This window comes from Hemiscyllium ocellatum, chromosome 6 (assembly GCF_020745735.1).
Source record: "Hemiscyllium ocellatum isolate sHemOce1 chromosome 6, sHemOce1.pat.X.cur, whole genome shotgun sequence".
Classification (NCBI taxonomy): Eukaryota; Metazoa; Chordata; class Chondrichthyes; order Orectolobiformes; family Hemiscylliidae; genus Hemiscyllium; species Hemiscyllium ocellatum.
In genome coordinates, this window is record NC_083406.1 from 121590258 (window position 1) to 121617240 (window position 26983).

The following is a 26983-nucleotide window of genomic DNA, read 5'->3' on the forward strand; positions in this document are numbered from 1 at the left end:
TCTACACTGTCCCCCCAACAAACACTCCTACAAAAAGGTCAGTACAGGGTTAGATACAGAATAAAGCTTCCTCTACACTGTCCCCATCAAACATTCCCAGGACAGGGACAGCACGGGGTTAGATACAGAATAAAGCTTCCTCTACACGGTCCCCATCAAACACTCCCAGGACAGAGACAGCACAGGTTTAGGTACAGAGTAAAGCTTCCTCTACACTGTCCCCATCAAACATTCCCAGGACAGAGACAGCACAGGTTTAGATACAGAGTAAAGCTTCCTCTACACTGTCCCCATCAAACATTCCCAGGACAGGACAGCACAGGTTTAGATACAGAGTAAAGCTTCCTCTACACTGTTCCCATCAAACATTCCCAGGACAGGGACAGCACGGGGTTAGATACAGAGTAAAGCTCCCTGTACACTGTCCCCATCAAACATTCCCAGGACAGGGGCAGCACGGGGTTAGATACAGAGTAAAGCTCCCTCGACACTGTTCCCATCAAACACTCCTAGGACAGAGACAGCACAGGTTTAGATACAGAGTAAAGCTTCCTCTACACTGTCCCCATCAAACATTCCCTGAAGAGGGACAGCACGGGGTTAGATACAGAATAAAGCTCCCTCTACACTGTCCGCATCAAACATTCCCAGGACAGGGACAGCTCAGGGTCAGTTCTAGGGCAGCAGATATATCAGAACACCATATATCACCATGTCCTTCGCAAGGGGCAATTAGGGACAGACAGTAAATATTGACCCAGACAGTGACACCTATATTCTGTAAGCATAAAGCTAAACACCGTGGGGCACCACAGTAGCTCAGTGGTTGGCACTGCTGTCTCACAGCGCCAGGGACCCGGGTTCAATCCCAGCCTTGGGCAACTGTCTGTGTGGAGTTTGCACGTTCTCCCTGTATCTACATGGGTTTCCACCGGGTGCTCCGGTTTCCTCCCACAGTCCAATGATGTGCAGCTTAGGGTGAATTGGCCATGCTAAATTACCTGTAGTGTTCAGCGATGTGTAGGTTATGTGCATTAGTAGGGGAATGTGTCTGGGGGGTTACTTTTCGGAGGGTCGGTATGGACTTTTGGGTCAGAGCCTGTTCCATACCGTAAGGATTCTGTTAAAAATAAGTGTACAGACTGTGAGGTTCCAGGCATAAGTGAGAGAGTTTGTCAGGACAGCTGAGGGGAAGATTTACCCATTGTCCAACCTCAAAGAGACTACTATGATACACAGACCATAGAAACAGCAGGCACAGTGCCTCAGTGGTTAGCACTGCTGCCTCATAGCGCCAGGATTCAATTCCAGCCTCTGGTGACTGTCTGTGTGGAGTTTGCACATCCTCCCACAGCCCAAATCTGTGCAGGTTAGGTGGGTTGGCTGTGCTAAATTACCCATAGTATCCAGGCTAGGTGGGATAGCCATGAGAAATACAGGATTACAGGTGGGTTGGGTCCAGGTGGGATGCTCTTTGGAGGGTCAGTGCAGACTCAATGGGCTGAATGGCCTCTTTCCGCACTGTAGGTCCTGGATGCCTCCAGGCTGCATGTTGCAGAGTGGAAGGTATAACTTTCACAAGGATTCAGCCTGGAGCTACATCTCTCAGGCTACAGGATTGAGATGGATCAGCACAAATCCAGGTGGATGTGTGAGGGCAGCTGAGATCCAGGAGCTCAATGCTATGTTTCAGATTTAATTTACATGTGCCTTTTAACAACAGCTGAAGGAGCAACGAATCAGGACAAAGCAAGGCATGAGGTCGGATGTTTCCTGATGACCTACCACGTTGGGGATGACGGTCGAGAGGACATCGCTGATAACAGCCCGTAACGACAGGGTGTCAATAACTGAAGCAAGATCCAACAGGGCATTCTGCAAAGAGACAAACACAGAGCGACAGTTTATTAACAGCATCGCGATCAGACACTGGCCATTCATCACAGACTGGGCTAGAACCCCGACACCACCATCAGATAGTGTACAGCCTGCCCTGCACCAGCCCCATCAAACACTCCCAGGACAGGGACAGCACGGGGTTAGATACAGAGTAAAGCTCCCACTACACTGTCCCCATCAAACACTCCCAGGACAGGGATAGCATGGAGTTAGATACAGAGTAAAGCTCCCTCTACACTGTCCCTATCAAACACTCCCAGGACAGGGATAGCACCGGGTTAGATACAGAGTAAAGCTCTCTCTACACTGTCCCCATCAAACACTCCCAGGGACCGGGACAGCACAGGGTTAGATACAGAGTAAAGCTCACTCTACACTGTCCCCCATCACACACTCCCATGACAGGGATAGCACGGGGTTAGGTGCAGGGTAAGGCCGGACCATACGCCATGAGTTTTGCACCTTGTTCTCCTCCCCTCCAGGATAAATAATAACTCCGAATGTTGATTGGTGTCAGAAAAGCGCCCAATTTCTCCTGAATGTAAACACTCTCAATCCATTTTCTGTGAGCTAACTGCATCAACTAGTTAACCAGACAATTGTTAAACATCCCCCTCCTGCATTTCCTGTTAGTGTTTGTGGGAATTAATTTAGAAATACCACCACCTGTGTTTAAATTCCATCAATACCGGGAAATCTAACTGGAGCTACATTATCCAAACATTGAAGAACATCATTTCTCAGGCATACTATTACCACAAAGGGCAGTGTTCCCCATCAAACACTCCCAGGACAGGGACAGCACAGCGTTAGATACAGGGTAAAGCTCCCTCTACACCCACCCATCAAACACTCCCAGGACAGGGACAGCACAGCGTTAGATACAGGGTAAAGCTCCCTCTACACCCACCCATCAAACACTCCCAGGACAGGGACAACACAGGATTAGAGACAGAGTAAAGCTTCCTCTACACTGTCCCCATCAAACACTCCCAGGACAGGGACAGCATGGGGTTAGATACAGAGTAAAGCTCCCTCTACACGGTCCCCATCAAATACTCCCATGACAGAGACAGCACCAGTTTAGAGACAGAGTAAAGCTCCCTCTACACTGTCCCCATCAAAAACTCCCTAGAGAGGGACAGCACGGAGTTAGATACAGAGTAAAGCTCCCTCTACATTGTCCCTATCAAACACTCCCAGGACAGGGACAGCAGGGGGTTAGATACAGAATAAAGCTCCCTCTACATTGTCCCCATCAAAAACTCCCAGGACAGGGATAGCACCGTGTTAGATAAAGAGAAAAGCTCCCTCTACACTGTCCCCATCAAACACTCCCAGGACAGGGATAGCACGGGGTTAGATACAGAGTAAAGCTCTCTCTACACCGTCCCCATCAAACACTCCCAGGACAGAGACAGCACAAGTTTAGATACAAAGTAAAGCTCTCTCTACACCGTCCTCATCAAACACTCCCAGGACAGAGACAGCACAAGTTTAGATACAAAGTAAAGCTCTCTCTACACTGTCCCCATCAAACACTCCCAGGACAGAGACAGCACAAGTTTAGATACAAAGTAAAGCTCTCTCTACACTGTCCCCATCAAACACTCCCACGACAGGGATAGCACGGGGTTAGATACAGAGTAAAGCTCTCTCTACACTGTCCCCATCAAACACTCCCAGAACAAGCAGGTCTCTGTGTGGTGCTAGGAATTGTTGGGTGGTCTGTCTGACTGTGACTGACATCTTATCACAGCTCACTTCACCCAGAGCCCAGTGAGACTCCACCACATGATCTTCTCTGAGTCCGGAGTGAGCCCTGCAGCATGTGAGTGATGGACAAAGCCAATAGGAAACTGCTTTCCTAATGTCTGTGAACTTACTGTTCTCCAAAACAGACTGTTCAAACACTCACTAAAAGCCCCATTCAGCCCTCACCCCTGTGCTGACCCCGACCCTTGCTCCAGTAACTGCAGTATCTGCATGTTCAAACCCTCTTATCACTCACTATCGCTGTAACCTCCTCCAATCCCATCTCACTCCCAGACCACTGCACTCATAGAGTCATAGAGATGTACAGCACGGAAACAGACCCTTCAGTCCAACCCGTCCATGCTGACCAGATATCCCAACCCAATCTAGTCCCACCCGGCTCATATCCCTCCAAACCCTTCCTATTCATATACCCATCCAAATGCCTCTTAAATGTTGTAATTGTACCAGCCTCCACCACTTCCTCTGGCAGCTCATTCCATACACGCACCACCCTCTGTGTGAAAAAGTTACCCCTTAGGTCTCTTTTATATCTTTCCCCTCTCACCCTAAACCTATGCCCTGATGATGTTCCCTAGCCAGGGAACGAAACGTTTGCAGCAAAAACTTCCAGCTCGGCGAACAGAACCACAACAACGGACACCCGAGCTACAAATCTTCAACCAGACTCTATGCCCCTCTAGTTCCGGACTGGTCTGCATCACTGCTGTTAGGAATCAGGGGAAGTGATGGCTTAGTGGTATTATCCCATGCTGGACTGTGAACCCAGAGACCCAGGGAACATTCCAGGGACCCAAGTTCAATTCCCACTACAACTGAACTTGAAACCAATAAAAAGTAATCTGGAATTAAGAGTGGAAGGATGACCATGACTCCATCGTTGATTGTGGGGGAAACACCCATCTGGGTCACTCCTGGGAAGGAAATCCGCCATCCTCACCTGGTCTGGCCTACATGTGACTCCTAACCTACAGCAATGTGGATGACATTTAAATGCCCTCTGGGCAATTAGGGATGGGCAATAAATGCTGGTGTAGCCAGTGACACCCTCATTTGTGAATATTAATTGCTGCACTGTTGTTGGCTGGAGCCCCTGATCTGGAAATCCCCCCCTTCCCCACCCCCCCCCTCCATCTGTCCCTGTTTCTCTCTCTTTTCTCCTTTGAAAGATTAATTAAACCCTGCTTCTTTGACCAAGCGCTCACTTTTTACAACTGATACCTCCATCCTGCCATGTTGGATCAAAGTGTTTTGCATTGAAGACGGTGCTACACAAATGCAGGTTGTTGTGCCCATGAAGGAGCCGGGCCAGCAGAATGCCGAAGGGACACTGGAACATGCTTTGACTACAGGATGTGTCCTGATCTGACCTTTCGTAACCTCCCCATTGATTCATGTCAATGGGTTACATTGCCAATGGAGCTGGAGTCTGCTGAATGCTGTCACAGCCCATCACTGCAGTCAGAGGAATCAAACCCAACTAATTACCAACCTCAGAAACTAAATTAGCAAGATGCCGGAACTGAGGCTGGGCAACAGCAGCATCAATGTCAGGAGGGCTTCAACAGAGAGACAGAGAGAGACAGACAGACAGAGAGACAGAGAGAGACAGAGAGAGACAGACAGACAGAGAGACAGAGAGAGACAGAGAGAGAGCGTGGGAGAGAGAGAGCGACACAGAGAGAGACAGAGATAGAGGCAGAGACAGACAGACAGAGGGAGAGAGACAGAGGAAGAGAGACAGACAGACAGAGACAGAGAGAGAGAGCTCGGGAGAGAGAGAGAGAGAGAGAGAGAGCAAAAAAAACATTTCTGATTCAGGGAAACAGCTTTCAAACTAGGAGCCTCACCGTCCGAGACCCCCTTTAAAGAGAAAGTCTCACTACCAGGGACCCCTGTGACAAAGGGAGACTCTCCCTCAGGGACCCCTGTTAAAGGGGGAGTCTCTCTGTCAAGAACCCCTATTAAAGGGGGAGTGTCTCCTTCAGGGATCCCTGTTAAAGGGGGGGTCTCTCTGACTGGGGCCCCTGCTAAAGGGGGAGTCTCTCCATCAGGGACCCCTGCATCAGATTCATGATTGCTCTCTGACATGAGCAAACACAAAAAAATGAAGACAATCTTTTAAGGGAATCAATGTTTCTTTTGTTCTAGTCGAAGGAGCTGCGGGGGAGATGTGATTGGCTGTGGTCATGGCACAGGGTGAATGGAGACAGAACTTCCCCAATAGAACTTCCCTAAGGAGCTTAGAACGGACAGGCACAGATCCAGGAGAAACCGTTTCAGACAGAGCTCTGCTGTACGTTTGAATTCATGTTGCAAGTAACTGCTCATTAATAACGTTAACATTGATCAAGAGTTCAGGAGGGGATTGAGGACCGAACAACAAAGAGTTAATGTGGACAAGACAAGTACATGGAACTCAGACTCAATCTCATTGCAGCATAGCAATAACAGAAGGCCATTCGGCCCCTCGAGTCTTCGATATTTAATAAGATCGGGGGTAAACCGTACCACAAGGCTAAGGATTTGTAAACCTTAATACCCTCACCAACCAAGGTATAACAGACAAGATGTAAATAAAGTCAAAATACTGCAGATGCTGGAAATCTGACACACACTAAAAACACCGAGACACTGGGGTAGGAGGTGGCCGAGTGGGATTACCACTGGACTGTAAATCCCAGAGATCCCTGGGGACCTGGGTTAGAATCTCACGACAGCAGAAGGTGGCATGTGAACTCAATCAGGGACAAATGATTCCTGTAAAACCGTTGCCAATTGTCAGAAAAATCTCATCTGGTTCATTAATATCCTTAGGGAAGGAAATCAGCCTTCCTCCCAACTGTTATTAGACTGATGAATGGACCCTCTAGCCTCAAATCATGCTGATCTTGCTAATGCTGCTCTAGCCTAGCACACACCCTGTAGAATGTAACCCGGATGCCTCTGTCTAAGTCTTTTTGATCTGTACATCCTTACTTATTGCGGTCTGTCTGTACTGCTTGTAAACAAAGCTTTTCATTGTACCTCAGCACACGAGATAATAAATAACAATAGCTGCAAATGTGTTGCTGGTCAAAGCACAGCAGGCCAGGCAGCATCTCAGGAATAGAGAATTCGACGTTTCGAGCATAAGCCCTTCATCAATTCCTGATGAAGGGCTTATGCTCGAAACGTCGAATTCTCTATTCCTGAGATGCTGCCTGGCCTGCTGTGCTTTGACCAGCAACACATTTGCAGCTGTGATCTCCAGCATCTGCAGACCTCACTTTTTACTCAAATAAATAACAATAATCAATATTCCATTCCTCTCACAACAAGGGCCAACATTCCCTCTGCCTTCCTAATCACTTGCTGCACCTGCACGCTAACTTTATGTGATTCATGTACCAGGACACCCAGATCCCTCTGCACCAGGCGTTCTGTAGGCAGACACCTTCGAAAAAATTTGCTGCTTTACAATTATACATGCCAGAATGGACAACCTCCAGGTCTAACACACAATTCCCACCGGACTGGATGCAGAGGAGATTTACCAGGATGCTGCCTGGGCTGGAGAGTTTCAGAGATCAGACAGGCAGGGATTGTATTCCTCCCAGGATGATGGGAAACTGGAATTCCTGATGAAGAGCTTATGCCCAAATCATCGACTCTCCAGCTCCTCGGATGCTGCCTGACCTGCTGTGCTTTTCCAGCAACACACTATCGACTCTGATCTGCAGCGTCTGCAATCCTCACTTTCTCCGGGGATACTGGAAGGCACTGCCTGGGGGTGGGCGATAGTATTGAGGCAGGAACCATCACAACCTTTAAAAAGTACTTGGATGAAAATTTGAAATGCCATAACATTCAAGGCTGTAGGCCAAGTGTGGGAAGGTGGGACTAATGTTGATTCAAAGTGTGTTTTATCAGGGCAGTCTTGATTGGCTAACAGGCCTTTTCTGTCTTTTATGAATTAATGAATGAGAGGTGATCCCATTGAAACACACAACATTATGAGGAGAAAGTGAGGAGAAATCTCATTCCTGATGAAGGGCTTATGCGCGGAACGTCGATTCTCCTGCTCCTCAGATGCTGCCTGACCTGCTGCGCTTTCCCAGCAACACACTCTCGATACAAGATTCTGAGGGGATTTGACACGGGGAGATGTGGAAAGGTTGTTTCCCCCTGTGGGGACCAGAGGGCATCATCTAGAATAAAGGTGTCACCCATATTTAGGATAGAGTTGGGGAGGAATTTCTTCTCTCTGTGCGGAGTGAATCTGGAAAATTCTTTACCGCAGAGGGCCGTTGAGACTGGGTCATTAAGTCTGTTCAAGGCTGAGAGAGAGAGATTTTTAATCAGGAAGGGAATCAAGGGCTATGGGGAAAAGGGGAGTTGGGGATTAGCCATGAACTCATTGAATGGGGGAGCAGACCCGATGGGCTGAATGGCCTACTTCTGTTTTGATGGTCCTTTGGTGTTATCCGCGTTAGTTCACCTGGGGCTGCAACATTTATCCATGTGCTTCCTTGCCTCCAAATTCCATTATTGGGACCATTGTGCTCCGGGTTCCTAGATTACCGCTGGGTGCTTTTGCTAACGTGGTGGGGAAGGGTTTAAACTAGGGTGGCAGGGGGATAGGGGATGGGCACCAAGTGAGGAGGTGACTAAGTATCAGAGTAGGCAGGGATCAGATGATGAACACAAAGAGACTGGTGGTCTGAGGTGCATTTGTTTTAATGCAAGAAGTGTAGTAGGCAGATGAACGTAAGGCTTGGATTAGTACCTGGATGCATGACGCTATTGCTATCACTGAAACTTGGTTGAGGGAAGGGTATGATTAACAACTAGATACCCCAGGATATTGATGCTTCAGGCAGGATAGAGAGGGAGGTAAAAGGGGTGGAGGAGTTGCATTACTGGTCAGAGAGGGTATCACAGCTGTGCTGAAGGAGGGCACTTGGAGAACTCAAGCAGTGAGGCGATATGGGCAGAGCTCAGAAATAGGAAGGGAGCGGTAACAATGTTGGGGCTATACTACAGGCCTCCCAACAGCGAGTGTGAGATAGAGGTACAAATATGTGAACAGATTATGGAAGGATATAGGAGCAACAGGGTGGTGGTGATCGGAGATTTTAATTTACCCAACATTGACTGGGATTCATTTAGTGATAGAGGATTGGATGGAGCAGAATTTGTAAGGAGCATCCAGGAAGGTTTTCTAGAGCAGACAGTAAATAGTCCAACTTGGGAAGGACCACACTGGACCTGGTGTTGGGGAGTGAGCCCGGCCAGGGGAGTGAAGTTTCAGTCCGGGATTACTTTGGGAATAGTGATCACAATTCCGTAGGTTTTAGAATACTCATGGACAAAGACGAGAGTGGTCCTAAAGGAAAAGTGTTCAACTGGGGGAAAGGCCAACTCTACCAAAATTGAGCAGGAGCTGGGGAATGTGGGTTGGGAGCAGCTGTTGGAAGGGAAATCCACATTTGATATGTGGGAGGCTTTTAAAGAGAGTGCGTGACAGAAATGTGCCTGTGAAAATGAGGGATAGAGATGGCAAGATTAGAGAACCGGGGGTGACAGGTGAAATTGTGAGACTAGCTACGAGGAAAAGGAAGCGTACATAAGGTCTAGGTGACTGAAGACAGATGAAGCTTTGGAAGAATATTGGGAAAGTAGGACCCATCTGAAACAAGGAATTAAGAGGGCTAAACTGGGACATGAGATACCTTTAGCAAACAGAAAACCCCAAAGCCTTTTATTCATATATAAGAACCAAGAGGGTAACTAGAGAAAGGGTTGGCCCACTCAAGGACAAAGGAGGGAAGTTATGCATGGAGTCCGAGAAAATGGGGGAGATTCTTAATGAATGTTTTGCATCGGTGTTCACCGAGGAGAGGGATGTGATGGATTTTAAGGTTAGGGATAGATGCTTGATTACTCCATGTCCAGTTGGCATGAGGAGGGAGGAAGTGTTGTGTGCCCTGAAAGGCATTAAGGTGGACAAGTCCCCAGGTACAGATGGGATCTATCCCAGGTTTCTGAGGGAAGTGAGAGAGGAAATAGTTGGGGCCTTAACAGATATCTTTGCAGCATCCTTGAACACAGGGAGGTCCCAGAGGACTGGAGAATTACTGATGTTGTCCCCTTGTTTAAGAAAAGCAGGGATAATCCAGGTAATTGCAGACCTGTGAGTGGTAGGGAAGCTACTAAGAAGATACTGAGGGATACGACATATACCCATTTGGAAGAAAATGGGCTTCTCAGTGACAGGCAGCGTGGTTTTGTGCAGGGAAGGTCATGTTTTACAAACCTAATAGAATGTTTTGAAGAGGTGAGAAAGTTGATTGATGAGGGAAGGGATGTAGGTGTCATATACATGTAAGGCATTTGATAAGGTTCCCCACGGGAGGCTGATGGAGAAGGTGAAGTCGCATGGGGTCCAGGTCTAGATGGATAGAGAACTGGCTGGGCAACAGGAGACAGAGAGTAGTCGGGGAAGGGAGTTTCTCAAAATGGAGAACTGTGACCAGTGGTGACCCACAGGGATCCGTGATAGGACCACAAATGGAATTTGTGATATACATCAATGATTTGGAGGAAGGTATAGGTTGTCTGATTAGCAAGTTTGCAGATGGCACTGAGATTGGTGGAGTAGCAGATGGTGAAGGGGACTGTCGGAGAATACAGCAGAATATCGATAGACTGGAGAGAAATGGAACACGCAGTTCAATCCGGACAAATGCGAGGTGATGCATTTTGGAAGATGCAATTCCAGAGTGAACTATACAGTAAATGGAAAAGTTCTGGGGAAAATTGATGTACAGAGAGATCTGGGTGTTCAGGTCCATTGTTCCCTGAAGGTGACAACACAGGTCAGTAGAGTGGTCAAGAAGGCATACAGCATGCTTTCCTTCATCATACAGGGTATTGAGTACAAGAGTTGGCAGGTCATGTTCCAGTTGTATAGGACTCTGGTTCGGCCCCACATTTGGAATACTGCGTACATTTCTGGTCACCACATTACCCAAAGGATGTGGATGCTTTGGAGACGGAGAGATTCACCAGGATGTTGCCTGGTATGGAGGGTGCTAGCTATGAGGAGAGGTTGAGTAGATTAGGATTATTTTCATTGGAAAGATGGAGGTTGAGGGGGGGCCCTGATTGCGGCCTACAAAATCATGAGAGGTGTAGACAGGGTGGATAGCAAGAAACATCTTCCCAGAGCGGGGACTCAATTACTAGGGGTCACGAGTTCAAGGTGAGAGGGGAAAAGTTTAGGGGAGATATACAGGGAAAGTTCTTTACACAGAGGGTGGCGGGTGCCTGGAGTGTGTTGCCAGTGGAGATGGTAGGGGTGGGAACGATAGTGTCATTTAAGACTGACACATGAATGGGGAGGGAGCAAAGGGATACAGATCCTTAGAAAATAGGCAACAGGTTTAGACAGAGGATCTGAATCAGCGCAGGCTCGGAGGGCCGAAGGGCCTGTTCCTGTGCTGTAATGTTCTTTGAAATTCTGCTCATCCAAAACCCTCCTGCACTTGTCTTTCTCCCACTCATGCCAAGTCCCACTGCCACATCCCCCCACTGCCCTCACCAGCCTGCGAGCTACCTCTCCCAATCTGACTTTGACTTGATCTGTAAATTCCCGTATTTGCCTTCAAACCCCGCTGTGGCCTTGCCCCCTTCCTCCTGTCTACAGCCTGCTCCCACAATCCTGTGAGATCTCAGCACTCCTCCCAGATCAGGCCTCTTTGATACCCCGACTCACACACCCCACCTCCAATTCTCGATGTACACAACCTCATTCCTGATGAAGGTCTCTTACCCAAAACGTCGATTCTCCTGCTCCTCAGATGCTGCCTGACCTGCTGTACTGTTCCAGCACCACACTCGAATTTTGACCCCACCTTTGGAGACCGTGCCTTCAATGTCTGAGCCCTGTGCTCAGGAGTTCCCTTGTTAACTGGTTCCCCTAGGAGAGAGTGAGGACTGCAGATGTTGGAGAACAGAGTCGAGAGTGGTGCTGGAAAAGCACAGCAGGTCAGGCAGTATCCAAGGAGCAGGAGAATCGACGTTTCGGGCAAAAGCCCTTCATCAGGAATGAGGCTTGTGAGCCGGGAGGCTGAAAGATAAATGGGCGGGGGGTGGGGTTAGTGGGTAGGTAGCTGGGAAAGTGATAGGTAGATGAAGGTGGGGGAGAAGGTGATAGGTCAGAGAGGAGGGTGGAGCGGATAGATGGGAAAAGTGATGGACAGGTCAGGAGGGCGGTGCCGAGTTGGAGGCTTGGGACTGGGATAATGTGGGGGGAGGGGGAAATGAGGAAACTGGTGAAATCCACATTGAATCCGTGTGGTCGCAGGGTCCCAAGATGGAAGATGAGGCGTTCTTCCTCCAGGTGTCGGGTGGTAAGGGTTTGGCGATGGAGGAGGCCCAGGACCTGCATGCCCTCGGTGGAGTGGGAGGGGGAGTTGAAGTGTTCAGCCATGGGGGCGGTGGGGTTGGTGGGTGTGGGTGTTCCGGAGATGATAAACTATTCTCCCTTCTCCATTTTGCTTCCTCCACCTTGCCCTTGAAGATGCCCCTGGAAACTGTGCCCGCTGCCATTCTTTGAATAGGCGTCCGGCCTTCTCATTACGTGACCCCTCCCCCTCCCCCCCGTGCCAAATTCTGTTTGATGGCCAATCCTATGAGGCACCTTATTCAACTTAATTACACAAATGGTGCTACACAAGTGCAGGTTGTTATTGGAGTGAACATGCAGCCCCGCCCCCCCCCCCCCCATTGCTTAACTTCAAACACAAACCTACGTGCCAAAGATTTCGGGAGTTGCTAAACGACTGAACAGTCAACAATTATCACATCAAAATCCCACACAGCCTCTCTCTGAGGCGACTGGAATCACTGGTTTTGCAGTTGGAGAATGGAGTTACCTGAGCCAAGCCTGATAGCTTTTCACTGTCGGATTCTTATTGGGAGAACAATCTCTGAGGTGTTTAATCTGCTGGGACAGCACCTAACTCAGCAAAGGTCCCATTTCACTGACTCGGGGCTGAAGTTTCTCATTTCCTCCTCACACTGGAAATCAAGCCCCACTACCCCCAGAGCCATCACTAAAATTAAAAATGTTATTAAATGCATAGAATTTCCCAATTTACCCGTCCTTCAGATTGAAAGCACAGACCACGTTTCTGTACTTATCAAGAATTGCAAGTGATTAGTAATTCGACTCCAGCTAAAGATAAATAATAATGAAACGAATCATCAGCATAGAATTTAAAAACTCTAACCTCCTTATAAACTCCCCTATTTTACACACAGACACAAACACAGACACATAGACAAAGACACAGACACAGAGACGCACAGACACACATACATACAGAGTCGAAAAGGATAACGCTGGAAAAGCGCAGCAAGTCAGGCAATATCTGAGGAGCAGGAGAGTCAACGCATTGGGCAGAAGCTCTTCATCAGAATGTGGGTCCAGTGAAGGGTTTATGCCCGAAATGTCGACTCTCCTGCTCCTCGGATGCTGCCTGACCAGCTGTGTTTTTCCAGCACCACAATTTTCAATTCGGACTCTCCAGCATCTTCAGTCCTCATTTCTCCTCCGCACATGCATGCACACAAAGGCACACACACACGTACAAAGACACAGACAGATAAACACACAGACACACACACAAAGACACAGACACACAGATAAAAACACAGACATACACATTCATACACATAGACACACACAAAGACACTGACACATGCGCTCATACATATAGACACATACACAAAGACAATCACACACACACACACACACACTCACACGGGAAAAAAATGGTGTTATGGACAGAGGGAAAACTGGTGAAGCAGTTGGGTGGTTTCTGTTCTCATGGTCTGAGGAGATGTCCTTCAGACTGCTCCTTCTCAGTCATCCTTCTCTAAATGCTTCCACTGGTTTGCAAGAGTCACAGGGTGGTCGGTTTACTTCTGAACATTGCCTGACCTTATTAGTTGAAAGTCACAGCACTTGCTGAAGGGAAACTAAACTGGTTTCCTTTCAGGTGAAAGTGGCTTTTACAGCAGAGAACAGGGAGAGTTTCTTGTCCACTGCCCCTTGCTATTCAGCTGTGGGAGAATCATGATTGTCGGAGAGGGATGTGGTGGTGGGTGATTTGGTAAAATGACATCTCTTCTGGAGTTCCTCAGGGGAGTGTTCTCTGCCCAACTGCTTCATCCTTGATCTTCCCTCCATCATAAGGTCAGAAGTGGGAATGCTCACTGATGTGGGTGGCACGGTGGCACAGTGGTTAGCACTGCTGCCTCACAGCACCAGAGACCCAGGTTCAATTCCCGCCTCAGGCGACTGACTGTGTGGTGTTTGCACGTTCTCCCCGTGTGTGCGTGGGTTTCCTCCGGGTGCTCTGGTTTCCTCCCACAGTCCAAAGATGTGCGGGTCTGGTGAATTGGCCATGCTAAATTGCCCGTAGTGTTAGGTGAAGCGGTAAGTGTAGGGGCATTGGTGGGTTGCGCATCGGCGGGTCGGTGTGGACTTGTTGGGCTGAAGGGCCTGTTTCCACACTGGAGGTAATCTAATCTAATCTAATGATTGGACAGGGTTCAGTACCATTTGCGACTCCTTGGATGCTGAAGCAGTCCATGTCCAAAAGCTTGGGCTGACAATTGGCATTCATGCCTCACAAACACCAGGCTATGGTCATCCCCAATAACAGAGACTCTGACAATCGCTGAATCCCTCGATATCAACATCTGTTTTCATGCCCTATGACCCCACCCTTGACCAGAATCTGAACTGAACCAACCACATCAATACTGTGGCCACTGGAACTCCTTTGGTGAGTAACTGATTTCCTATCTCCCTAATGTTTGGTTCAATAGTTACTTTCAAAAAGGGAATTTGGTAAATACTTGAAAAGGAAAATAAACACACACAGGGGATACTGAGGAGATAGCGAAGTCTGCAGATGCTGGAGATCGGAGCTGAAAATGTGTTGCTGGAAAAGCGCAGCAGGTCAGGCAGCATCCAAGGAACAGGAGATTCCTGAAGAAGGGCTTATGCCTGAAACGTCGAATTTCCTGTTCCTTGGATGCTGCCTGACCTGCTGCGCTTTTCCAGCAACACATTTTCAGCACAGGGGATACTGAGTCTCAGTCACAGCTCCCTGACTCTTCCATCATTGCATTGTCTTTCATGCCACTAATTAGTTGATGCTAATCATTATGACTTTTTTTTTTACACACACACAGAGGATGCTGGAGAAACTCAGCAAGTCTGGCAGCTTCGCTGGAGAGAGAAACAGAGTTAAGGCTTTGAGTCTGATACAGCCTCTTCAGAACATCACATTCCAGATTAGGTTCTGAAGGCAAGTGGGGAGCATTCCATCACATTCCTGACTGCAGCCTTGGAGATTCCTTCAGACATGGGAAAGACCTGCATTTATTGCCCATCCCTAACTGCCCATGAATGGAGCGGTTTGCTTGGCCATTTCAGAGGGCAATTTACTATCAACCCCATCGCCACGGGTCTGGAGTCACGTGTAGGCCAGACCGAGTAAGGACAACAGATTTCCTTCCCTGAAGGACTTTCACAACAATCAGTGAGCTGTCATAGTCACCATCATTGAGATTAGTTTTCAATTATTAAGAGAATTTAAATTCCATCAGTGGTGGGGTTTAAACCGAGGTCCCCAGGCAGTAACCTCTGGATTCCAGGCCCAGTGACATTGTTCCGAAGAAAGGGAGCGTGGATTTGGGAGAATTCCTCATGGCAGACTTCCAACGTTCCACATTAAGTGTCCTTTCTGCCCTTTTCGCCATTTCCTGAGTCCTGCTCCTACCATAACACAGACTTCCCCCTCTCCCATCTTTCTCAGATTGTATACTTGCTTCGGTCCAATTACGTTTTTGACTGGTTCCAGTTTCTAATGTAAGGTTATTCATCTGAAACAATGCTCTGTTTCGCTCCCCTGTAGCTGCTATCCAGCCTTCTGAGTATTTCCACCACATTATTGTTTTATTTCTTCATTCCAGGAGCCATTCGAGCTAATCACATGTGAAACGTTAAGAACGCTCTCTGCACGTTCCCCTCCAAGCCCCTCCCCATCCTGACTTAGAAATATATCACCGTTCCTTCATTGTCACTGCATCAAAATCCTGGAATCCCCTCCCTAAGGGCATTGTGGGTCTACCCACAGCACATGGACTGCAGCGGTTCAAGAAGGCAGCTCACCCCCACAATCAACAAGAGGTGGCTCAGTGGTTAGCACTGCTGCCTCACAGCGCCAGAGACCCGGGTTCAATTCCTGCCTCAGGTGACTGACTGTGTGGAGTTTGCACGTTCTCCCCGTGTCTGCGTGGGTTTCCTCCGGGTGCTCCGGTTTCCTCCCACAGTCCAAAGATGTGACGGTCAGGTGGATTGGCCATGCTAAATGTTAGGTGCAAAAGTCAGGGGTGAATTTGGTGGAATGGGGTCTGGGTGGGTTACTCTTCGGAGGGTCAGTGTGGACTTGTTGGGCCGAAGGGCCTGTTTCCACACTGTCGGGAATCTAATCTAATCTTCTCAAGGGGCAAAGGAAAATAATCCACACAACACTGGGGTACAGTCCAAGAGGTTTACTCAAAGCTGCAAACTTCCAGAGCCCCCCGCTCCTTCCTGGGGCAGCTCACTCTGAAAGCTTGTGATTTCAAACAAACCGCTTGGACAATAACCCGGTGTCGAGTGATCTCTGACACTGTCCACTCCAGTCCAACAGTGGCACCTTCTCAAGAGGCAACTAGGGATGAGCAATAAATGCTGGCTCAGCTAGTGACGCCCACATCTCATGAATGTTTAAAATGAAAATCTCTGAGTACAGGAGTTGGGAGGTCATGTTGTGGCTGTACAGGACATTGGTTAGGCCACTGTTGGAATATTGCGTGCAATTCTGGTCTCCTTCCTATCGGAAAGATGTTGTGAAACTTGAGAGGGTTCAGAAAAGATTTACAAGGATGATGCCAGGGTTGGAGGATTTGAGCTACAGGGAGAGGCTGAACAGGCTGGGGCTGTTTTCCCTAGAGTGTCGGGGGCTGAAGGGGTGATCTTATAGATGTTTACAAAATCATGAGGGGCATGGATAGGGTAAATAGACAAAGTATTTTCCCTGGGGTCGGGGAGTCCAGAACTAGAGGGCATAGGTTTAGGGTGAGAGGGGAAAGATATAAATAAGACCTAAGGGGCAACTTTTTCACACAGAGGGTGGTACGTGTATGGAATGAGCTGCCAGAGGAAGTGGTGGAGGCTGGTACAATTACAACATTTAAGAGCCATTTGGATGGGTATATGAATAGGAAGGGTTTGGAGGGATATGGGCCGGGTGGGACTAGATTGGGTTGGGATATCTGGTCAGCATGGACGGATTGGACCGAAGGGTCTGTTTCCGTGCTGTACATCTCTATGACTTCTCTCCTCTAAGATGATCTGGGAAAGGAGGATTGGAGACAATCAGCCATTGGCTCAGCCCAGTAGCAAAGCGGCCTGTTCAACACTGGGAGGGCACTGATGCCCCTTGTAGACAAACAGCTCATGGGCACTGAGAGCTGGGTGTGTCATCAACAAAGGCCGAGGTGTTTAAAACAACGAGGGTGGATAGAACGCAGCTGTTCCCCTTAAATGAAAGGTCAATAACAATTTTAAGATGAAAAAGAAAAAAAAGTCAGAAAAAATAAACAAACAGAAGGGTCAGGCATCCTCTGGACTCTAAGGAGAAAAAGGACAATTTTAAGATGAAAGGCAGGAGGTTTTGAGGGGATTTCAGGAAAACTTGTTTCAGTCAGAGGGTGGTGGGCTCTGCAATGTGCTGCCTGAGAGGGAATTTGAGGCGGGAAACCCTTAAAAAGTTCTTGGATGAGCCCCTGAAATGTCCCAACATTCAAGGCCATGGGTCAAGTGCAGGAATATGGAATTAGTGTAGGTTTAGAGGAGTTTTTGACAGCATTGACCCCATGGGCTCTTCAGCACAGTGTGATTGTATGAATGAGAGCTGACCTGATTGGGATTAATGGAGATGGGTTGGACATCGACCTGAGAGGCCAAACGGCATCTTCTTTGCTGTATAACTCTACAACAATATTTTATTATTGTCTCACGGGACAGAGGCATCACTGACAGGGACAGCATGTACTGTCCATCTCTTGTCACCCCTTGAGAAGGTGGGGGTGAGCTGCCTTCTTGAACCGCTGCAGTCCATGTGCTGTGGGTAGACCCACAATGCCCTTAGGGAGGGAATTCCAGGACTTTGACCCAGTGACAGTGAAGGAACGGTGATATATTTCCGAGTCAGGATGGTGAGGGGCTTGGAGGGGAACGTGCAGGGGGTGGTGTTCCCATGTATCTGCTGCCCTTGTCCTTCTAGATGGAAGGGGTCGTGGGTTTGGAAGGTGCTGTCTGAGGATCTTTGGTGAATTTCTGCAGTTCATCTTGTAGGTGGTACACCCTGCTGCTCCTGAGTGTCAGTGATGGAGGGAGTGGATGGTTGTGGATGTCCTGCTGCGTCCTGGACAGTGTCAAGCTCCTTGCATGTTTTTGCAGCTGCCCCCATCCAGGGCAAGTGGGGAGTATTCCATCACCCTCCTGACTTGTGCCATGTAGATGGTGAACAGGATTTAAGGAGTTACTTGCTGCAGGATTTCCAGCCTCTGAGCTGCTCTTGTAGTTTTCAATTCCCGTGGGAGTCCAGTACCTAAACCAAATAGTGGTGGATACTGTGTGAGTGGGGCTGAGGGGAGATGGAGTGGGTGTGGAGTGTAGGTGGATGCTGTTAAACCAAAAACTCAGAGGAGGAACATAGCCAGTGAAAAGTGGATTCCGATAGATTGAGAACAACAAGTCACCTGTAATTTTCATTTGAAGTATAAGAACATTTCATTACAGAGATACAGAGATAAAGTGGTCAGAAAGTGGTACCCATTATCACAGGCAATTCAGGGAGAGATGAAGAGAGTTGATGCACTGAGAGGGAAGTCACATCGACACAATGAGGGGAAAGACAATGAGAGGCATTACTGAATTGACCTCGTCTGCGGAGATGTTAATATATTGCAAGGTATGAGCAGCTATGAGCAGCTCTGAGGTCGTAGCCATGACAATGCTACCTTATTAAAATTCTCCAATGATTCCACACAAAAATCAGGCCATAACAACTTGCATTTATATACCGCCTTCAGGTGCTTCACAGGACACAAACAAAACTAAACACTTCGAGCCTCGGAAATGAACTTGAGGGAAGGTCATCACGGGTACAGTCAAAGGGTTAGTGTGAAGCAGCAGCTGACTGGAGGACAGATAGAGGTCAAGGGGTATAGGGACCCCAGGTCAGTGAAAGTACAGCCACCGAGAGCAGAGTGATTGGAGCTGTGTGCAATTCAGGCAATGAAGGTGCAATCAAAGTCATGTAGAGGTGATACTGTGGAAGAGTTTGTGCTCAAGGGTGAGAATTTGAAAATGGAAATGTTGCTGACCAGAACCTGAGTGAGGTCACACTCACTGAGTCCATCCCTCTGTCACACTCTCACACCCCATATCCCTCGCCATTCTCTGCCAGGTACCTGCGTTAAGATTACAGTGGTGCTGGAAAAGCGCAGCAGGTCAGGCAGCATCCGAGGAGCAGGAAAATCAATGTTTCGGGCATAAGCCCTTCTTCAGGAATCAGATTCCTGATGAAGGGCTTATGCCCGAAACGTCAATTCTCCTGCTCCTTGGATGCTGCCTGACCTGCTGCGCTTTTCCAGCAACACATTTTTAAGCTCTGATCTCCAGCGTCTGCAGACCTCACTTTCTCCTTTTGGGCAAAAGCTCTTCATCAGGAATGCTCCGGGAATGCTGCCAGACCTGCTGTGCTTTTCCAGCAACACACTCATTTTAACTCTGATCTCCAGCACCTGCAGTACCCACTTCTACTCTGTAAGGTACCTGTCTAACTTGCTGGTTAATTCATCGATTCAACTCAACCAATCCCTTTGGGAGCAGGTTCAAAATTCTTTGCCAAATGCCTACCATCCTGATTCCTGGGGTGGCAGGGCTGACATATGATTGGTCTATGTTGGACCATATTCCCTGGCGTTTAGAAAAAAAGAGTGAGGATCTCATAGAAACAGATAAAATTCTAACAGGTTGAGATGGGGTAGACACAGGAAGGATGCTGCTGATAACCCAGGAAGTTCAAAACCAGGGGTCACAGTCCAAGGATACAGGGTGGGTCAGCTGGGACTGAGATGGAGAGGAATGTAGGATTCTCTACTACAGGAAGGGGTTGAGTCATGGAGATGTACAGCACAGAAACAGACCCTTCGGTCCAACTCATCCATACCGACCAGATATCCCAACCCAATCTAGTCCCACCTGCCAGCACCCGGCCCATATCCCTCCAAACCCTTCCTATTCATATACCCATCCAAATGCCTCTTAAATGTTGCAATTGTACCAGCCTCCACCACATCCTCTGGCAGCTCATTCCATACACATACCACCCTCTGTGTGAAAATGTTGCCCCCTGGGTCTCTTTTACATCTTTCCCCTCTCACCTTAATCCAATGCCCTCTAGTTCTGGACTCCCCTACACAGGGGAAAGGACCTTGTCTATTTAGAGTCAAAATTAGTGTGGTGCTGGAAAAGCACCGCAGGTCAGGCAGCATCCGAGGAGCAGGAGAATCGATGTTTCTGGCAAAAGCCCTTCATCAGGATTCCTTGGATGCTGCCTGACCTGCTGTCCTTTTCCAGCACTACTCTAATCTCGACTCTAACCTCCAGCATCTGCAGTTCTCACTTTCGCCACCTTGCCTATTTATCCTATCCATGTCCCTCATGATTTTATAAACCTCTATAAACTCACCCCTCAGCCTCTGATGCTCCAAAGAAAATAGTCCCAGTCTATTCAGCTTCTCCCTCTAGTTCAAATCCTCCCTCCAATATATGAAACAGCAAACTGCCCAAGAGTAATGAAAGGTGACACCAAGAAAAATCATAAACATGACTAGGGGAGAGAGCAGATGGGATTGGTGCTGTGAGACATCCCTGACAATAACCTGCAACAATCAGGACGGCATTGAGAGGAGAGGAGGGGAGGAAGTCAGCAACGTTGGAGCAGAGAGCATTCACGGGCGACCTAACAAAGATGTGTCAGGAAATGAGGGGCTTGGACAGTGGGCTGTGGATGCAGCTGTCCCCTGTAGCTGAAGGCTTAGTATCGAGATGGCACAATATCATGATGAAGGGTGGGAGGTTTGGGGAGAGGGGATTCGAGGAACCCAGAGGGTGGTGGGGTCTGGGATGTGATGCCTGGGAGGGTAGGGGAGACAGGGAACCTCACAGCCTTTAAAATGCACTTGAATGAGCACCTGAAGTGATATACATCCAAGGCTATGGGGCAAGCGCTGGCAAGAGGGACTGGTGTAGATTCCCTGTAACTTTGGTGACAGACATGATGAGCCAAAGGGCTTTATCTGTACTATATGGCTCTCTGAGTGGACATCTATATGGCTCCCTGAGTGGATGTCTATATGGCTCTCGGAGCGAACGTCTGTATGGCTCTCAGAGTGGATATCTATACGGCTCTCAGTGAACATCTATATGGCTCTCTGAGTGGACGTCTATATTGTTCTCGGAGTGGACATCTTTATGGTTCTCAGAGTGGAGGTCGATAGTTCTGTGATGGTGGCTGGACTGGTAGATAAGGCAGTAAAGAAGGTAGATTTGATGGTTTTCTCCTCATGTTATAGTTCCACACCTGACAAAGGAGCAGCACTCTGAAAGCTTGTGGTTTCAAATAAACCTGTTGACTATACTGTGGTATCGTGGGCCCTCTGACCTTGTCCACCCCAGTCCAACACTGGCACCTCCACATCATATACAAGATAGGGGATAGGCCACAGGTGTATGCTCAATTCTGGTAACAACATCAGAAGGACATTGAGAGAGAGAGAGAGAGACAGAGAGAGAGATAGATAGATAGAGGTAGAGAGATACAGAGCAAGAGCAAGAGATAGAGAGAATGTGACATCAAGAGATCTCGAGAGAGATAGAGAGAGAGAAATAGAGAGAGAGAGAGGTAGAGAGTGAGTGAGACAGAGAGCGAGACAGAGAGAGAGAGAGAGAGACATAGGGACAGAGAGAGAGCAAGACAGATAGTGAGATAGAGATATAGAGTTAGAGAGAGTGAGAGAGGGAGAGAGAGAGAGACACAGAGAGAGGGGTGTGCAGAGGAAATTTACAAGTATGCTGTCAGAGATTGAAAATTGTAGTTATGAGGAAAGATTGGACGGGGCGGGGTTGTTTTAAATAGAACCATGGAGGCTGAAAGACTATCGAGGTTTGCAAAATGATGGAAGGTTTGGATGGAGTGGGTGGGGAGGACTTGTGTCCTCCAGGGGAGAGATCAGAGAGCAGGGACATGGAGTTAATGCGGTTGGTGAAGGGTTAGAGGGGCCATGGGGAAATACCTTTTCACCCAGAGGGTAGTGGGTGTCTGAAATTCTCTGTCCGGTTTGGGGACTGATGGGGAAACTCATTGAAAAGGAACCCGGATGTGTCTCCGAAGTTGTGGAACCTGCAAAGATACTGTCCAGGGGCTGGGAAGTGGGATGAGAATGGGCTGAATGGCCTTTTCAAGGCAGCTTGATTCAATGGTAAGGCACAACCTAAATGGGAGTGCTCCATTGCTTTCCTGTTGAACAAAACTCTCGGGAATATATTTTCCCACTGAGGTAATGAACTATTGGTTACCATGGCTGCCATATGCTCCAACAAACACCACAGCCCCCCATCACCAGGAGTGCTTTCAAGGATGCACAGCAGGAGAGTGATGTTTAACAGAGAAGGGCGCTAAATTGCAACACTCCCGAGCACTCACTGATCCTTCACAATCACTGATACCCTGACATGCTACCTCAACTCTCAACAGACTGCAGCTATTTATTCCCCGTCATCAAGCCTCATTAGATATCACAGCTTTGAAACAGAACTGGGTAATTCACAGCAACCACCTACTCTCCCAGCTGACAGGAGCCAGGGCAAGGCAAACAAAGCAGGGTCCCACCCTCTCACTAGATTTCTCCCTCTCTCTGAAAGGAGTCTCGCAGGAACCTGATTGTAATCAACACTGACACACCCAGTCCCAGCACAGTCAGAGGGTCAGCACCGAGGGAGCGCCGCACCGTCACAGGGTCAGTGCTGAGGGAGTGCCGCACTGTCAGAGGGGCAGCACTGAGGTAGTGCCGTACTGTCAGAGGGTCAGCACTGAGGGAGTGCTGCACTGTCGGAGGGTCAGTGCTGAGGGAGTGCTGCACTGTCGGAGGGCCACACAGTCGGAGGGCCAGTGCTGAGGGAGGGTCAGTGCTGAGGGAGTGCCGCACTGTCGGAGGGTCAGTGCTGTGGGAGGGTAAGTGCTGAGGGAGCGCCGCACTGTCGGAGGGTCAGCACTGAGGGAGTGCCGTACTGTCAGAGGGTCAGTGCTGAGGGAGTGCTGCACTGTTGGAGGGTCAGCACTGAGGGAGTGCTGCACTGTCGGAGGGTCAGTGCTGAGGGAGTGCCACACAGTTGGAGGGTCAGTGCTGAGGGAGGGTCAGTGCTGAGGGAGTGCCGCACTGTCGGAGGGTCAGTGCTGTGGGAGGGTAAGTGCTGAGGGAATGCCGCACTGTTGGAGGGTCGGTGCTGAGGGAGTGTTGCACTGTGGGAGGGTCAGCACCAAGGGAATGCTGCACTGTTGGAGGATCAGTGCTGTGGGAGGGTCAGTGCTGAGGGAGTGCCACACATTCGGAGGGTCAGTGCTGAGGGAGTGCCGCACTGTTGGAGGGTCAGTGCTGAGGGAGTGCCGCACTGCCGAAGGATCAGTGCTGTGGGAGTGCCGCACTGTCGGAGAGTTAGTGCTGAGGAAGTGCCGCGCTGTCTGAGGGTCAGCACTGAGGGAGCGCCGCACTGTCAGAGAGTCAGTGCTGAGGGAGTGCTGCACCGTCACAGGGTCAGCACTGAGGGAGTGCCGCACTGTCGGAGGGTCAGTGCTGAGGGAGTGCCGCACTGTCTGAGGGTCAGCACTGAGGGAGCGCCGCACTGTCAGAGAGTCAGTGCTGAGGGAGTGCTGCACCGTCACAGGGTCAGCACTGAGGGAGTGCCGCACTGTCGGAGGGTCAGTGCTGAGGGAGTGCCGCGCTGTCTGAGGGTCAGCACTGAGGGAGCGCCGCACTGTCAGAGAGTCAGTGCTGAGGGAGTGCTGCACCGTCACAGGGTCAGCACTGAGGGAGTGCCGCACTGTCGGAGGGTCAGCACTGAGGGAGTGCCGCACTGTCGGAGGGTCAGTGCTGAGGGAGTGCCGCACTGTCAGAGAGTCAGTGCTGAGGGAGTGCTGCACTGTCAGAGAGTCAGTGCTGAGGGAGTGATGCACTGTCTGTTACATCTCTCAAATGGAAAATGTAACTGATTAGCTCCCTAACTCTCCTCATTCCTTTTCCCTCTCAGTAGATATGAAGCTTGCCAGTCCAATTTCCAAAGAAAGGCTTGGGATTTATCTTGGGTGAACTGGGAAATATTTTCCCTAAAACTCTGGGTGAAGATATTTCTCCTCCTGTCAGTCTAAATGGCCTACCCTGCATCGTTGTACTTTGACACCAGGGTTCTGGGCTTCCCTGGGCCATTGGGAACATCTTCCTACATCTACCCATTCTGCTCCCCTCATCTCAGTCACTGGTGCAAATTGTCTACAGTCTCATTCAAGAGAGATACGTACACATGGACGCGCGCGCGCACACACACACACACACACACATGCGTGCAGACCCACAGAAACACACACACATACATTCACACCCCACACACAGACACTCCATCTGACTGCCAGCACACCTTAGGTGAGACCTCCATCATGACCTCAGCCAAAATGGGAATTGAACCCATGCTGTTGGCTCCATTGCAAACCAAATTGCCAACCAGCTGAGCTCACGTGTAGCAAGGATCTTTCTCAGCGTGATATATTTCAGAACATCTCGAAGTTCATAAAACAAGATGCTAATATTGCTTTAAACATTTCTCCCTGGCATCACCGGACAGCAGCCTGAACTCTGAAGCCCCTTGCGTATTGAGACCGGGGTGTTGCAGAGAATCCGAGAGAGGATGAGGCGTTGCCTGTGTTCCTGGTTGTTATTCCCACAGGGCTGTATCCCCAGTTGTTCAGCTAACACTGGAGACACATGCACTGTAGAATACAGCCAAGACAGTCCGTCCAGGAACAGAGATCTTCCTGCATTGTCAGCAGACACTCACGCATGGTTAACTAAGCAGCTGCTCCCCATCTTGCACACAACCAAGAACAACACAAAACAGAAAGGCAGCTTGGCTCCACAAGCAAACAAACCTGTGGTGGCCATTCGACTGTTCGAGGTAAAAACAATGACTGCAGATGCTGGAAACCAGATTCTGGATCAGTGGTGCTGGAAGAACACAGCAGTTCAGGCAGCATCCAAGGAGCAGCGAAATCGACGTTTCGGGCAAAAGCCCTTCATCAGGAATGACTTTTGCCCGAAACGTTGATTTCGCTGCACTTTGGATGCTGCCTGAACTGCTGTGCTCTTCCAGCACCCACTGATCCAGAATTCGACTGTTTGAGCCTGCTGCCCCGTTCAACATGATCGCAGCTGATCTGATTTTACCCTCAACTCCACATTCTTGCCTATCCACGGGGTAATCTTCCATTCCCTCAGCCATCGAGACTCTCCCTCCCTCTGCCTTAAAAATATTTAAAGGTTTTACATCCAGTGCCTTTTGAGGAAGGGAATTCCAAAGATTCACAACCCTCTGAGAGAAACGTATTCCCTCATCTTTGTCCTAAATGACTAACCCTTTAAGTTTCAACTCTGACCCCCTCGTTCTAGATTCTCCCACAGGAGGGAACATCCTTTCCCCATTCACCCAGACAAGTCCTCTCAGGGTCTGCTATATTTCAATTCCGTCGCCTCTGACAATTTAGATTGATAAAATCTTAATCTCACAAGGAATTAAGGGATACAGGGAGAGTGTGGGTAAGTGGCGCTGAAATGCCCATCAGCCATGATTGAATGCTGGAGGGGGGACTCGATGGACCGAATGGACTCTGAAACTCCAGAGGATGCAGGTCCAGCCTGTAGGGTCTTTTCTCTGAAAGCAATCCGCTCATTCCAGGGTTTAATCTCTGAACTGCCCCCAACACACGAACCTACTTCTGTAACTATGGTGACCAGTAATAAATTCTGTGCTCCAAAGTTGGTCTTAACTTAAGCCTAACCTCCCTACTCTTGCAGTCAATTTCCCTGGCAATTACTGAGAACATCCAATTAGCTTTCCTGGTTACTAGGAACAGGAGGAGGCCATTCAGCCCCTTGAACCTGCACTGCCATTCAATGAGATCATGGTTGATCTATGGCCTAACTCTATATGCCTGTTTTGGGACCAGATCCCTTTGCTTCACAAAAGATTACCAATCTCAGATTTAAAATGAACAATGGATCCAGCATTCCCTGTCGTTTGTGGAAGAGTTCCCAACCTCTCCCACCCTTTGTGTGTGGACGTGTTTCCGAACATCTCCCCTGAACAGCCTGGCCCTATTTCTCAGACGGTGCCCCCTAGTTTTTGAATCCACAACCAGTGGGAATAGTTTATCTTTATCGACCCTGTCTTTCACAGTTAACAGTCTGAAGATCTTGATTAAATTGCCACTTAACCTTCTAAATTCAAGAGAATAAAGACACAGTTTGTCTAATCTTTCCTCACAGCGCCTGGAGTCCATGTATCATGCTTGTCCTCCATCCCTCACCAGCAGCACTGCACTGATCCCACACTGGGATGCACCAGGTCATTGTAACACGACTTCCATTGCACAGAAGTTGTCTATAAGTTGCGTGTAGGACAGCCTTTGCTGTCCCATAATTGGCCAGCAGAGAGTTGGTCATATTATTTTGGGTATCAGAGGTTCTAAAAGGCCCTCCTGAAGCAACAGGTATTGCACCAACACCTGCATTTACATAGCACCTTGCATGCCATAAGACACCGGCAATGCTACCTATTATGGAGTCAGAGAGTGGTACAGCATGGAAACGGACCATAATCCCAAACTAATCTAGTCCTGCCTGCCTGCTCCGGGCCCATATCCCTCAAATCCTTCCTATTCATGTCCTTATCCAAGTCCCTTTCAAATGCTGTAACTGCACCTGCATCCACCACTTCCTCTGGCAGCTCATTCCACACCATGAACCATCCTCTGTGTAAAAACGTTGCCCCTCATGTCCTTTATAAATATTTCGCCTCTCA

At 48.9% G+C, this 26983-nt stretch overlaps 1 protein-coding gene across 2 annotated transcripts in view; it reads right to left on the bottom strand.

Moving 5' to 3' along the window:
* Window positions 1-26983, bottom strand: part of LOC132816569 (cGMP-dependent 3',5'-cyclic phosphodiesterase) — a 312596-nt gene that overhangs the window by 198625 nt on the left and 86988 nt on the right. For both annotated transcript variants that reach the window (XM_060826337.1, XM_060826336.1), the window contains one exon: window positions 1786-1875. In XM_060826337.1, the coding sequence (XP_060682320.1) occupies window positions 1786-1875 (90 nt within the window). The remainder of the gene's footprint in view (window positions 1-1785; window positions 1876-26983) is intronic.